This window comes from Protomyctophum bolini, assembly GCF_963924005.1.
Source record: "Protomyctophum bolini genome assembly, chromosome: 23".
NCBI classification, from domain to species: Eukaryota; Metazoa; Chordata; class Actinopteri; order Myctophiformes; family Myctophidae; genus Protomyctophum; species Protomyctophum bolini.
In genome coordinates this window covers 15,174,810-15,188,908 of record NC_137884.1, presented here as the reverse complement: position 1 = coordinate 15,188,908, position 14,099 = coordinate 15,174,810, and the positions used below count along the sequence as shown (strand labels likewise).

The 14,099-nt window shown below is 46.0% G+C and overlaps 1 protein-coding gene across 2 annotated transcripts in view; it reads left to right on the top strand.

Annotated features, from left to right (window-relative positions):
* The window catches only part of plxna4 (plexin A4), a 313,281-nt gene that overhangs the window by 60,496 nt on the left and 238,686 nt on the right, over nucleotides 1-14,099 (top strand). For both annotated transcript variants that reach the window (XM_080757088.1, XM_080757089.1), the window contains one exon: nucleotides 4,546-4,728. In XM_080757088.1, the coding sequence (XP_080613214.1) occupies nucleotides 4,546-4,728 (183 nt within the window). The remainder of the gene's footprint in view (nucleotides 1-4,545; nucleotides 4,729-14,099) is intronic.

The following is a 14,099-nucleotide window of genomic DNA, read 5'->3' as shown; positions in this document are numbered from 1 at the left end:
AGCCTTCTTTTGTGCTTGTTTTAATGGACCCGGTAGCTTATTTCTCGCGAAATCTGGCAACACCGGTTGGGGGGGTGGTTGCCTGATTGGACCAGTTTCCAGTTCTTTCAAACACATGTCTGGGGCGACGGGAGGGGGTTACGGGGGGGGGGGGCGGGAGGGGCTCTGTCCTGATGGCTAGATGAAGATAGCGTTTATGAGTTAGCATCCATCCACACCTGTTATCATTCTGGTTTGAGGAAAAGCGGGAGGGGCTCTGTCCTGATGGCTAGATGAAGATAGCGTTTATGAGTTAGCATCCATCCACACCTGTTATCATTCTGGTTTGAGGAAAAGTAATGACCATGCTCACTGATTTGAACATTTGGTGGAGAATGTGAGAAACGTGATACACAGTATAATAAATAGCACCGAGATTCTGTTTCTATATGAGCGATTGGACTCGCCAAGGCTGATAAGAACTCAATTATGAAACCAAAGTAGACACACTACTTTATCTCCAAAAGCCAAGCTTGAATCTTTTAACGGCGGCTGCAATAACGACGGGCACCGAGGGACGTTTCTGCGTGCAGAATCTGCAGATGTGTTTAGTGGATTTAGCAAAAAACAAAAAAAGAAGGCGCGGGAGATCGTTTGATTCTCGTCTTATCAGTGTTACCGTTAAATTACAACAGGACTACTGTAGTATAGTAGCCTCAATCTCCAAGCTTACTGTAAGTAACTGGACTTAAACCCTACAGCCCTTTAATTGATTGATTGATTGATTGAATACTTTATTAACATGCTTATTAACAGTACAGTCAAAGGTAATGCCACAAGGGACCTTTTTTCCATTGTTCATCATTAACAGGTATAATATAAATGAATACAAGGTAATACAATGCAATACAGAATATACTACTAAACATTGGGGTAACGATCAGTATAAGCATACGATAATTTACAGAGAAAGTGCGTCAGAGGATTCTACTATCAAGATGTTGAAGGAGTTAATCAAAATAAAGGAATTATTTTAGGTTAGTTTTGAGTTTGGGTGTATATAGGAGTCGAGCTCCTTGGAGTATCTTAGGGGCAGCAGTGGCTCAGGAGGTAGAGTGGCCGCTTTGGGAACGGGAAGGGTCCTCGGCAGGTCATTCCAGATAACACTTCACTGCATTCCATCACCTTCATCGTCATCAGAAAACAAGAAGGCCTCAGGCTGCGCTGGTGCTGCTTTCATTAGACAAATGGAAGGTGGCTGCATTGGGCCAAAGCTGAGCTGGAGGCTGCGACACAGGTTTATATGGGAGGCAGTGAGTGATCGATGGAAGACCTGCATTTAGGTCAACAATGTGTCATACGTGAAGGGGGTCTCCGAGGGAGGGAGTGGGGGAGAGAGAGAGAGATGTCACACAGAGCTGAGGTGTACTGAGCAGTGTTATTATAAGCGACAGTTTTTCCTGTAAAGTTGCTTTTAAATATTGGTAGTTGCGGGTTGTGTATTTTTGAGCTTGTTTCTAAGGTGTATATAGTTGCTTATCTGAGCTAGTTTCCTAAATGTTTTTTTTAAACCAGTGATAATCATGACATTTTCATGTCAAGGAACATCCCAAAATGTATTATAGCCATTCACTATAGAAATGTAGAAATGTAGGTATCTATATATTCTACACTACAGTATACTCTTCTTACTGCTAGCATAGCACTGGCTATAGCCACTGTGGTAAAGACTAATGGTGTTGTGTTAAGACCCTCGGTCACATGGTCGAAATCTAAGAGCACTCTGTAAGTCAAACCATGCATCATTAGACAGGCAGGGGGTTGTCCCCGGTGATGGCTGCTATAGCACACACACTCTCTCTTCCTTTGACATGCACATGCACCGCGCACACACACTAACACGCGCGCAAGCAGCCATGAAGTACACGCGTGTACGCGCGAGACACACACAATCAGTAACCTTACAGAGAGAGAGAGAGAGAGGGGGGGGTTGGGAGGGAGGGAGGGAGAGCAGGACTGGGGACGGGCTAGTAGATTTTCATCATTGTTACCATCGGTTGCCAAGAAGCCTCATCACCCCTGAGGTTCAAAGGTTAACTGGGGCTATCAGATAGGAAATGGGAGAGTGAATGGAAGAGTGAATGTGTGTGTGGGCGGGGGGTGGGGGGGAGTAGCTAAGTGACAGGTCATCAGATGATAATGAATAAACTTCAGGTCGCTGCCAAGGTTGAAGTTTCCGTGATGGAAGAGGTGGAAGTGGTTTTGAATGCAACAACACCTGCACACACGTGTGTGTGTGTGTGTGTGTGTGTGTGGCTGTGTGCGTGTGTGCATGTGCGAGCGAGAGCTATTACACCGTGTGTATAGAGAGTTGCGCCATGGTTTCTTTGTGTGATAAAAAATGAAAGCGTCCTCGCCTCATCGCAGACACCCTGCTGTGTGATTTTCCAACATCTAGTCTAGACTGTCAATGTTTTTTCAGGCCAAGGACCCCATTAGCTGAGAGAGGGATGAAGCAGAGATCCACCACTACATACTCTACACAATTTTGCTGAAAACTTGTTCATAGATTGAAATAATTACAGATGGCTTCATAGACTTGTTTGACAGCACTCTCATCAGTGTTGGATTCATGTCCGTCAATAGTAAACTTGACCTTTCACTCTGTACTTGGGCTGCCTTTGTCCGTCTACAGACAAATAGCAGATCTACAAGGACCCTCTGAGGTCTTGGACCCACTGTTTAAGACCACACTCTAGTGCCAATCACAGTGCTGACGCAGGCCGGGGGCCATCTCATCAAAAAGGCGCGCTGTGTGTGTCTGTCAGGGCCTTTTCAGGGAAACACACACCACACACACACCACAGCACACAGCACACACAACACACGTTCATTATGTTGTCGCCAACAGCACATCGAAATAAATTCCAACACAGTCCCATGACACCTCCTGCCATAATGACTGGCCGTGTGGTTCTTCCGTCACTGCAGTATGGTTAACCCCGTTTACACAAATGTCACGTTGACCGCTTGTCCTTTGCTCACACATATATATATAGTGCCCCACATTCATCTCTTCTCTAGCGAGACCGTTCTGTCTTGTTATTGGGTCACACAGAATGGGTCTGTTTGTTCAAACTTCTTCTTATTGGGTCAGTTTGGACAAACTCCACGGCGGTCTCCTTTCTTTATTTTCCGGTTCAAATCAAATCTCTGTCTCTTTGGCACTAGTCAGTGCGTGCGTACGTGCGTGCGTGTGCACGTTAGTGTTATTGAGGGCTTGCACTGCCAAAGACCTGTTGTGGAGAGACACAGAGGTCCCGTCCCTGAAGGCACAGGACAGAGAGAGGGTGGGGTGGAGGGGTTGGACCAGAGCCAGAGACACCGAGGCAGAATCAGGTCACTCTCACTCATCTCCATCTCTCACTTCTGACCACATGCCAGCAGCAACACAATGACTGCTCTATTCCAGAGAGAGAGACAGACAGACAGACAGACAGACAGACAGGAGTAGGACAGCAGGAGTACTTGGACAAATATGTCTGATTATTGATTGTATTGAAATCATAGCCACGGCAAAGGCCATTGTTGAGCTGCAATAGTGAGATGTCGCCCACTTAGTTCCCGGCGTATACTGTTATTATCCACTCTCGACAGTCAGTTATTTCCCCGTTAGTGACCAGCTTGCCACCGTGATTGGCAGAGCCTTCAGAACATGTTTTATGACCTAAGTGGATTTCTGTGGGAATAATGTCCACATTGAATAATACTAATGGCGTCCTAACACAGTCACCACCGAATTGAAGGTGTAATCCACTTAAACCCTAGCGTAGCATCCCTATTCTCGGAGGAGCCACATATCATCATGATCTACAACTTAAACAATAAATAATAACTTTTAATGTGACCTTATTTTTGTTATGTTATAATTTATGGGAGAAATAACACAGGAAGCCTATCAAATGCTGTGGAATATACCTCAGTGTGTGCAGCACCCACCAAACTAAGTTAACATGTGTTCTGGCTATTGTGTAGTGTGTATGTGGCTATGTAGGGTGAACTGCCACAAAGTGTATTAGCTGTAACATCTGACAGTTTGAAACATGGCAGTTGAAACACACACAGGAGACAAACGCGCGCACGCGCACAAGGTCATGTGTAGGCCTGGGTCCAGAGTGTATAAATACCAGGCTGTCAGTTAGAATCAGTACCAGAGCAGGAGAGGTCCAAACCTCTGCAGACTCCTCCATCTGCCTGCAGGTCCCTCGTGAAAGGTCCTGTTCCTCACCTCAGGACCCCAGAACCCGGGTCAGACCCGCCCCCATGCCTGCAGGACTGTGCCGTATACCGTGCTGTCTCATTTGGGTTGTGCATTTACTGTATGCTGCATAAGGACAGGACGTCCCCACCTTTGTCCCTCTCGCCGACGAGCACGCACGTACGCACGCACACACACACACACGCAACCGATCGCACAAACCACTCAAGTGAACATGCACCGCATTCGTGTTTGCGTTGACGGCATGTAACCGTTTCATTCTCCTCTGCTCTCGTCCTCCTCAACAGCTGTTGACCATCGACGACGACTTCTGCGGCCTGGACATGAACGCCCCGCTGGGCGTGTCGGAGATGGTGCGCGGCAAGCCCCTGTTCTCGGACGCCATCGACAAGATGACCTCGGTCATCGCCTACGTCTACAAGAACCACTCGCTGGTGTTTGTGGGCACCAAGAGCGGACGCGTCAAGAAGGTAGGAACACGATGGATGCAAGTTGTGCTGAAATGGCATTTTGTTCTTATTTAGTACATTTCAGTCTGAAACGGCATAGCCTGTATGATTCTGAACCAAATCAGAGGGTCCCATCCTCTCTTGGGCTATGGCAAGACGTTAGCCAGAGAAGGCTATGTTTGTAAGCCTGCACATCACGCAGCCCGAGGGAGAAGGAGGGTTTCAGTGTGAAGCATGTTTATGTTACTATGTTGCTTATTTCTAATTTCTTATGCACCATCTGGCCGTCATGTTGAGTTAGATAAAGAACGTAGCAGCCTGTCTCTTAAGACAGGCTGCTTACCATAGTATTCTAAGATTAGAGCATTTGAAGTGGTCAAACTAGCAATATGTTCTGAAACTCCCTTTTGATGCGGCGATGGATTGCCCGTTCGTATGCAGAGATGTGGTGTCTGTCTGCCTGTCTGTTAGGATGTGAGGACGGTACTGTCTGTCTGTTAGGATGTGAGCACGGTACTGTCTGTCTGTCTGGTAGGATGTGAGCACGGTACTGTCTGTCTGTCTGGTAGGATGTGAGCATGGTACTGTCTGTCTGTCTGGTAGGATGTGAGCACTGTTCTGTCTGTCTGTCTGGTAGGATGTGAGGACGGTACTGTCTGTCTGTCTGTCTGTCTGTTAGGATGTGAGGACGGTACTGGGGGAATTGGGGAGTGGGATTGGAGGGCCGTACGTTAGTCGTATAGCAGATTGGCTTTCAGGCAAACCAGCTGAGCTGGCTGTTCCTGCAGCGTGTGTGTGTGTGTGTGTGTGTGTGTGTGTGTGTGTGTGTGTGTGTGTGTGTGTGTGTGTGTGTGTGTGTGTGTGTGTGTGTGTGTGTGTGTGTGTGTGTGTGTGTGTGTGTGTGTGTGTGTGTGTGTGTGTGTGTGTGTGTGTGTGTGTGTGTGTGTGTGTGTGTGTGTGTGTGTGTGTGTGTGTGTGTGACAGAGGAAGTGAATTTGTGTGTTTCACTTGAAAGGGGATCGGTGTGTGTGTGTAGCGAGGGGAGAGCCCCTCAGGGGTTCTGTATTATTAGGGAGCAGTGCTATCTGGTATCTCCCAGCATCCTCCATCATACATCACACATTGAGACCCTCACTCAGCCCAACGCACGTTCCTTTACTGCAGTTACACTTTAGACGATGCTTCTCATCCCCCAGGCGGCTGAACGAATGCAGCTCCCGTCAGCATATCGCTGCAGGACTCTGTTTGATGGACCAGCACGTTCACAGAATCAGATGATAATCTGGCCTGTTACTGGAACGTAATGAGGCTTGTTCCCCCCCCCCCCAACGATACTGTATACACAGTCTCTGTTCCAAAAGTGCCGTATGATCCGGTCGGGAGCGGATGATATCGTTACGTCATGTTGTAGTATTGTTTTGTAGTCATCAGGCAGGAACAATCAAACGGAACTTCCTTTTCCCTCAAACCGGAAGAATAACAATAAAAGCTTGCGTAGCCTGTAGCTTTTATTGAGAAAAATCGGTTTGAGGGAAAAGGAAGTTCCGGGAGATTGCTGACTGCAAAACAATACTACAACATGCCGTAGCCATATCATCCACTCACGACCGGTTCATGAACCTGTCTGAATCACGCCTGCTTGAAAGGTGGTCTTGTTGATTGTTGACAGTCAGATCAGCTGTGACAAAATTACATTACAAAAATGAAACGCCACTTTCAACATGGGCGTCCATATTTGGGGCATGTGAATCTTTCAAAAATAAATCTAATTCTTCTAGCAAAAATAGCAGACGTACAGTACATGCTCATATGGCATAATGGCTGGTTGTGGGCTTGTAGATCAGCTATTTTCAGGTAGGCCTATTTATCATATGACAGAGTATAAAATGGCTGACTGAGACAAGCTTTTGTGTCGTATTCAGAAATGTAAAATGTTTGCATCCTATCATATTGTTTTCATTTTGTTATTTCAGGAAGAGTCGGTCTTTGAAACATTTTTTTCCCCCTAAAGCTGCTTCGAGGCCGATGTTTCTGTGTGTCCTGTGGTCAGTGTCAGCCAAGACATGTGTGGCCATTGTTATGACCATATATGACACCACCCCCAAAGCAAAGTGTGTGTGTGTGTGTGTGTGTGTGTGTGTGTGTGTGTGTGTGTGTGTGTGTGTGTGTGTGTGTGTGTGTGTGTGTGTGTGTGTGTGTGTGCGCGAGGAGTGTGACTGTGCGTGAGTGTCTGTGTGTTCCTGCGTATGCGTGCCTGTGTGCATGACAGAAGCTAAGCCCCAAGCTAAAGCACATTAGTGCAGTGTGTGTAGAGGATAAGCCAGGGGTCTGGCGTCCTGCAGAGGAGCAGCCAGGAGTAGGACCCCCTCGGCTGCCTCTCATCTCCCCATGTGGGATGGATGGATATAGCCTGGGCTCTGCCCATTAGGTCATTTTACATGACAATGTATTGTCTCTCAAATGATTGCGAGTAACGATTATTTATTGGAACATAATGAATACAAATTAAAATTCTGTTTGCCTTTCAGGCTTCCTAATCAAAAGTTGCATAGGACGTGACGAGTAACTTACAATTTATACAAAATACATTTCACTTCACTTCCACTATTCATGCTCTTTGTTTTATTTTTGAAATAGTTTGAACACTTTTCAATATGGGAATGATTATGATGTTTATGACAAAATAATTCTCAAATAATTGCGATTAGACGATTATATAATAATTATGACATGGATGGATGGACAGACAGATGGGTGGAGAAGTGAGGGCTCCCGTGTCCTTTTTCTCCTCTCACCTTGTATGCACGCACACACACACACACACACACACACACACACACACACACAGCGCCTGGCTATCTGACAGTTGTGTGTGCGCAGCGGGGCCTCGACTGAGTCTAATCCTGGGCCAGCTCGCCCTGTTGAGAGAGAGAGAGAGATATGCACATGGCGTGCCACAACGTTACTTTAGCAGGAAGAGGTTGCACATGAATTCGGCAGGTGAGTAGTTCACCGATACAATGAACTACTCACCTAATGCTGCAGAGGTTCCATGTTTAACGTAATTCCAAAGAGTGTACATTGTTTAAGTCACAGATGCATGGTTTCCATGTCATATATACGCTTGTGTTTAATCCACGTGGCTCTTGTTTACATACTAGCGCTTTGAACGGCAACCGTATCATCATAACAACGTTCACTTTCAACTGTCATGGCAGCTTGGTTACAACAGAAACAGACTGGGCTGCATACTTAGTTTAGGCTAGTCATTAGTTAGACATGGGTTAAGGTTAGGTTTAGGTGTGCTGCCCACTTCTAATGTAATTAGTCAACACTAGTTTTATTTCTAAGTCTACTTACAGATACTTAGATAGACATTTGTAGGAGGCCTACGTGACACCAGAGCTAGTAAAATGTTGGTACGCAAGAGCGCCTCATTTAGTTTGATCTGCCACACAGCATTTATTTTCACCACCTCCACACCAGTTATGTGCACCCCTGATTATAACCAAACAGGGAGTGATGAGAAATATCACAATATCAATGTTGCTACAGTAGCTAGCTGCTGACATCACAGAATAATGCAGCCTGGGATATGTGAGCATGTGTGTGTGTGTGTGTGTGTGTGTGTGTGTGTGCGTGTGCGTGTGTACATGCGTGTCTCCCACATGGTCCTTTTGGCAGCAGATCTTCTGTCCTTTGGCTGCTCACTCACTCTTAGAACGGCTGACTCGAGGTCACGTTGCGCACACTCATTCACACACTACCGATCACACTGAGACACACACACACACGTGCGCACAACGGGTGATCAATACACTGACAGACATACGGCATGCAAACACTTCAAACGTCGTCCCCCCCCGCCACTCTCTCTCTCCGCCCATGTAGTTATTGTAAACCATTAGATGACATCATCAGCCCCCTAATAAAATAAAACCTACAAAACAATAACAGGCGGTGGTGACTCCGCCCACTGACTTTATAACCCCTCCGCTAATGGACGCCTGATTTATAGCCACTCCTCCACCTCTCTGACACTCTCCATCTCTCCCTCCGTTCCTTCTGGCTCTCTCTTTCTCTGTCTAATCTTCTCCTAGTCCATCTCTCTCTCTCTCTCTCTATCTCACTGTCTCTCTATCTCACTGTCTCTCTATCTCACTGTCTCTCTCTTATTTGTCCTATTCGTTTTCTATCATGCGATGGCGTCGAAGGCCGAAACACGATCGCCGTACGATGAAGTGTAAATCGGGCTTTTCTCTCAATTCAATTCAATTCAAACGGGCTTTATTGGCTTGAGCAAACATATGTTTACTTTGCCAAAGCTAGTGGAACACAACAATCCAAACCAAAAAATGAAGGCCTTGTACAATTGAATGGGAATAAAGACAATGTGTAGACACCGCTGTGTGACATTGCAACTTAGAGGGAAGACTATACGTTACAACATTGTAAAGATTGTGTATTTTCTGTCCAGAAATAGTTATACATCCATTATATGAACGGTGTAAACTTTACAGCAGTATTTCAATGTTTTGCATTCACTTTGCGACAAATAGCAGCAATTTATTGTCTCTCTCTCTCTCTCTCTCTCTCTGGACGTTAGTAATGGCCTGGTGACGAGCCGCCTGTCACGCTGAATAAATATTAACGTTAACAGCGAGCGGAGGCGGGCGGATGGACTTTATTAACGTTAACAGCGAGCGGAGGCGGGCGGATGGACTTTAAATGCCTCGTCGGCGCTACTACCGCGCAAAACGTTTACAGGGCTCACGTTTATGACATCATGATCATCAAGTCGTGTGTCAGAACTGGTGTCCAGACAGAGCGCACCTTTACTCGCTGTCGGGATGTGGAGTGAATTAAATATTACTGTTTGCCCGTGAAGATGGTTTATGTTACGGCGTATAATGTCAGCCGTACAAGCCTCCACCTGACCACACGCACACACACGTGTACACGCACACACACACTCTCCGGCTGCACATTATCTCTCATCAATAATAATTCTGTCTGTGTTACGATTTGGGAAATCTAAAGCCGACAATCTCATGGCTTTTTAAGTTTAACGTCATGAGCTTGTCGGATGGCTGTTTCTTCCCTCGTGGGTCCAACTATAGTTTCCGGGTGCGTCTTTTTTTTAATGGCGGCTCCACTCCATCTAAAATAATTTCCTTCTCGGAAACAATTTCGCCTCCTCCACCCAGTACGCAAACCTGTTTGTGATCGACTGTGACGGCTTTGAAGAACGACATGTTAATCTTGACCGACCTGTTGGTTACCACTGTTAGTCTCCTCATATTTCCGTGCCTGGCTCCCAATAGCATCTTTTGAATTTGTTATAATCGTGTTAACACTGTTTATGCTTTAGTTTCTTTGGTTTGCTACGTCGGTTTGCCTGTTGGTTGGGTGTTACTGTGACTATTTTATGCTGCACAATTGAAACAAGCTTTGGCTTTTTCTGGGCTATCCATTTACACACACACACACACACACACACACACACACATTGTACAGACTATTTTGGGGGCTCTTCCTGTGTGCTATGTAGTGGGTTTCATGGACACGGGGCGCGCTGGGTTTCATAACGGCGTGTGGTCAGCAGAAAGCGGTCAGCATCGCTCCTGTCGCGTCAGCAGAAAGAAGACACACTGTGTCCTCCTCACTCCTCTCACCACCACGTCTACACGCTGCAGATAACCTTTCACTACCGCTGTCTGAGACCATGAACCATCTCTCTCTCTCTCTCTCTCTCTCTCTCTCTCAGTTCTGTCTGAGACCATGAACCATCTCTCTCTCTCTCTCTCTCTCTCTCTCTATCTCTCAGTTCAATTGAAATTCAATAGGCTCTAGTCTACACTACAGTATGCACAGCAGCCAAATGAATGGTCGATGGGTACACTGTTAAATATGCTGTTGAATAGGCGATGGGTACACTGTTAAATATGCTGTTGAATAGGTGATGGGTACACTGTTAAATATGCTGTTGAATAGGTGATGGGTACACTGTTAAATATGCTGTTGAATAGGTGATGGGTACACTGTTAAATATGCTGTTGAATAGGTGATGGGTACACTGTTAAATATGCTGTTGAATAGGCGATGGGTACACTGTTAAATATGCTGTTGAATGGGCGATGGTACACTGTTAAATATGCTGTTGAATAGGCGATGGGTACACTGTTAAATATGCTGTTGAATAGGCGGTGGGTACACTGTTAAATATGCTGTTGAATAGGTGATGGGTACACTGTTAAATCTGCTGTTGAATGGGCGATGGGTACACTGTTAAATATGCTGTTGAATAGGCGATGGGTACACTGTTAAATATGCTGTTGAATGGGCGATGGGTACACTGTTAAATATGCTGTTGAATGGGTGATGGGTACACTGTTAAATATGCTGTTGAATGGGTGATGGGTACACTGTTAAATATGCTGTTGAATAGGCGATGGGTACACTGTTAAATATGCTGTTTAATGGGTGATGAGTACACTGTTAAATATGCTGTTGAATGGGTGATGGGTACACTGTTAAATATGCTGTTGAATAGGCGATGGGTACACTGTTAAATATGCTGTTGAATGGGCGATGGGTACACTGTTAAATATGCTGTTGAATAGGCGATGGGTACACTGTTAAATATGCTGTTGAATAGGCGATGGGTACACTGTTAAATATGCTGTTGAATAGGCGATGGGTACACTGTCCCGTCGTGTCGCTGCGGTCATAGTTGTAGGGAAGCATCCAAGTCGGTTGGCTTTTGACCGTCGGATCGCAGCGGCTTGTTGTTGAAAAACACACATCAAGTCCTTAGGCTACATTGTTATATCCATTTGTCTGTCAGTATCAGCTCTCAGGTTAATTTAGCAACTTCTTTTTCACACCTTCCAACAGACTTCATTTGGCTGCACTGTATACTATACACTCTGTATAGAAATCTGTAGTAGTCTGTTTGGTGGAGACTCAGAGCTATACCTTTACATATCATTTGCTCTCCGTCTTTGTCTTGCGCCCTCTCTCTCTCTCTCTCTCTCTCTCTCTCTCTCTCTCTCTCTCTCTCTCTCTCTCTCTTCCTCAGATATCACACCTCACCTCTTCCTCTCTTTATCTGTTAACATCTCTCATCATTTCCCTTTCACACCCTGCTCCCTCCTCTCTCTCTCCCTCTCTCTCTCTCTCTCTCTCTCTCTCTCTCTCTCTCTCTCTCTCTCCATCTCTCTCTCTCTCTCCTTCCCTCCCTCTCTATCCACGGCTGAGTGGAGTTGATGTGAGAGCTCTTTGATGGGTTTACCTCCCCCTACAGCACCTGAATGGACCATATGCCTCCTGTCTGTCTGCCTGTCTGCCTGTCTGTCTGTTTGTCTGTCCGTCTGTCTGTTTGTCCATCTGTCTCTCCGTTGGAGATCGTGCACTGGAAATAGGTGATACACAAGCTGACAAGTATAGAGCTGTGAATCTTCTGCTATCTAACAAATTGATTACGACTCCTGCTGATATTGAATCGATTTTCGGAAATTGTGAATGGATTCTGAATGGTTGATAATAACGCCCCGGTTCGTGGGGATGTTGTTTACATCGGGAGAGCTTTAAACCCATTACTGAAGGTCAGCGAATGACAAAAAGGGCCAAGAGGAGAGGCTGACCCCTCAACACACACAAACACACACACACACACACACACACACACACACGCTGGGACAAAAGCCAAAAGCTAGAGTAGAGGGGAGATGAGATTGAGAGTGCCCTGCTGAGGTGCTAATGCATCTCTCTCTCTGTCCACACACACACACACACACACACACAAACCGGGGAAAGCACTGACAGTCAATACGATGTGCATCTAACCTTGAGCTGGACACACGCACACACAGACACAGACACATGCAATGAAGCAGCACAAACCACACAGTGTAGGAAGTGAAGTCGAAGGAGCTCAGCGTGAATTGTTCGATCGGAGCGCTCCGCAGAAACGCTCTCCCGCTGAAATGCCCTCCGGATGACTTCAGCCTCTCGACTATAAACACCCGATTCCTATCCACAGGTTTCCTATGCTGCCCTATACATCTATAGCCTATATATACCCTATACGATTCCTATCCACAGTGCACTGACTACGTCTTTGGACGGACACACACCAACGTATTTGTGTATCCCAAAGGTCAAATTAGCCATTTCGATTTTGGGGGATAAACAATTACCTCAAGAACATATTTACAATTAGTGTGATATCACTTATTTGCCGATATCTCATTTGGCTGACCAGTTGAAACCCTTTTAAACCCACTATCATCTGTAGTTACTGCACTGGCTTTGCAGGGCAGTACAATTAGCTTTACTGCCTAACCCTAAGCCTGGGGGAAGGTTTATGGACATCACTTCCTTTTGTCAGTCATTCAATTCATGTGAGTGATCCGTGTCAGTCAACAATAATGTGGGAACACAACCTGACATGAATCAAAAAGGGTCACAATAGTCTGCACACTTGGCCTACAAGATCTCCCTCCACACAGAGCCATAGAGTAAGACAGAGTTCTGACAACTCTGTTCACTTCATGGGGCCAGTCCAATGGCGGCTCTTCTAGACTTCTATTGGCGAAGAGCATAGCGAATAGGGACAAGTCCTGGACCGGAAGTTGGCAGAAATGCATTGGACTCAGGCAACAGCCCAGCTTTAATGATCCTAAATCCCTTTATTTTATTATTATTATTTTTGTAATAGTACAACATAAACAATACAGAGTTGTCACTGTGCAATACTTTAAAACAGTTGGCATGTTGCACACATGCCTATAATTGCTCATATTTGCGCCGCCCTCGTTGAAAACAATGTATTTCAAACGCCAGCCTGTCCCAGTTCAGGCTGCATGAACAGCGCTCGCGCTCACAGTTTTTTGCCCCCTCAATGTCGTAACTCTGGCTCTGCCTCCACACAGGCTACAGCGGATTAAAATAATGACCAATGCTTATTATGAAGCACTGACGTGACTTAACAAGCACCAGCAGCAGCAGCCATGCATGCAGTCCAAATGAAACACAGGGCAGGAGTTGGGCTATACTGCTATAGAGTAAGGGTCAGAGAGCCATTGATCATTCATTTGAATCAGCTGTGTGGAGGGCGATCTTGTAGGGCAGTGGTTCCCAACGGTTCAGCTATTTCCGGCATTGTGCGATACCATGCGATGGAGCGTAAATCCCACCGCAGCACACGCAAAGCTCCCGCTCCAGCAGTTTGTGGCACGTCGACAACGACCGCTGCTCTCACAATGTACAGGATACATTCCCAGGTGAATTCCTTGAGTTCCTGTCCTGTGTGAGAGAGAGAGAGAGAGAGAGAGAGAGAGAGAGAGAGAGAGAGAGAGAGAGATTGAGGGAGAACCACTGCGGTACAG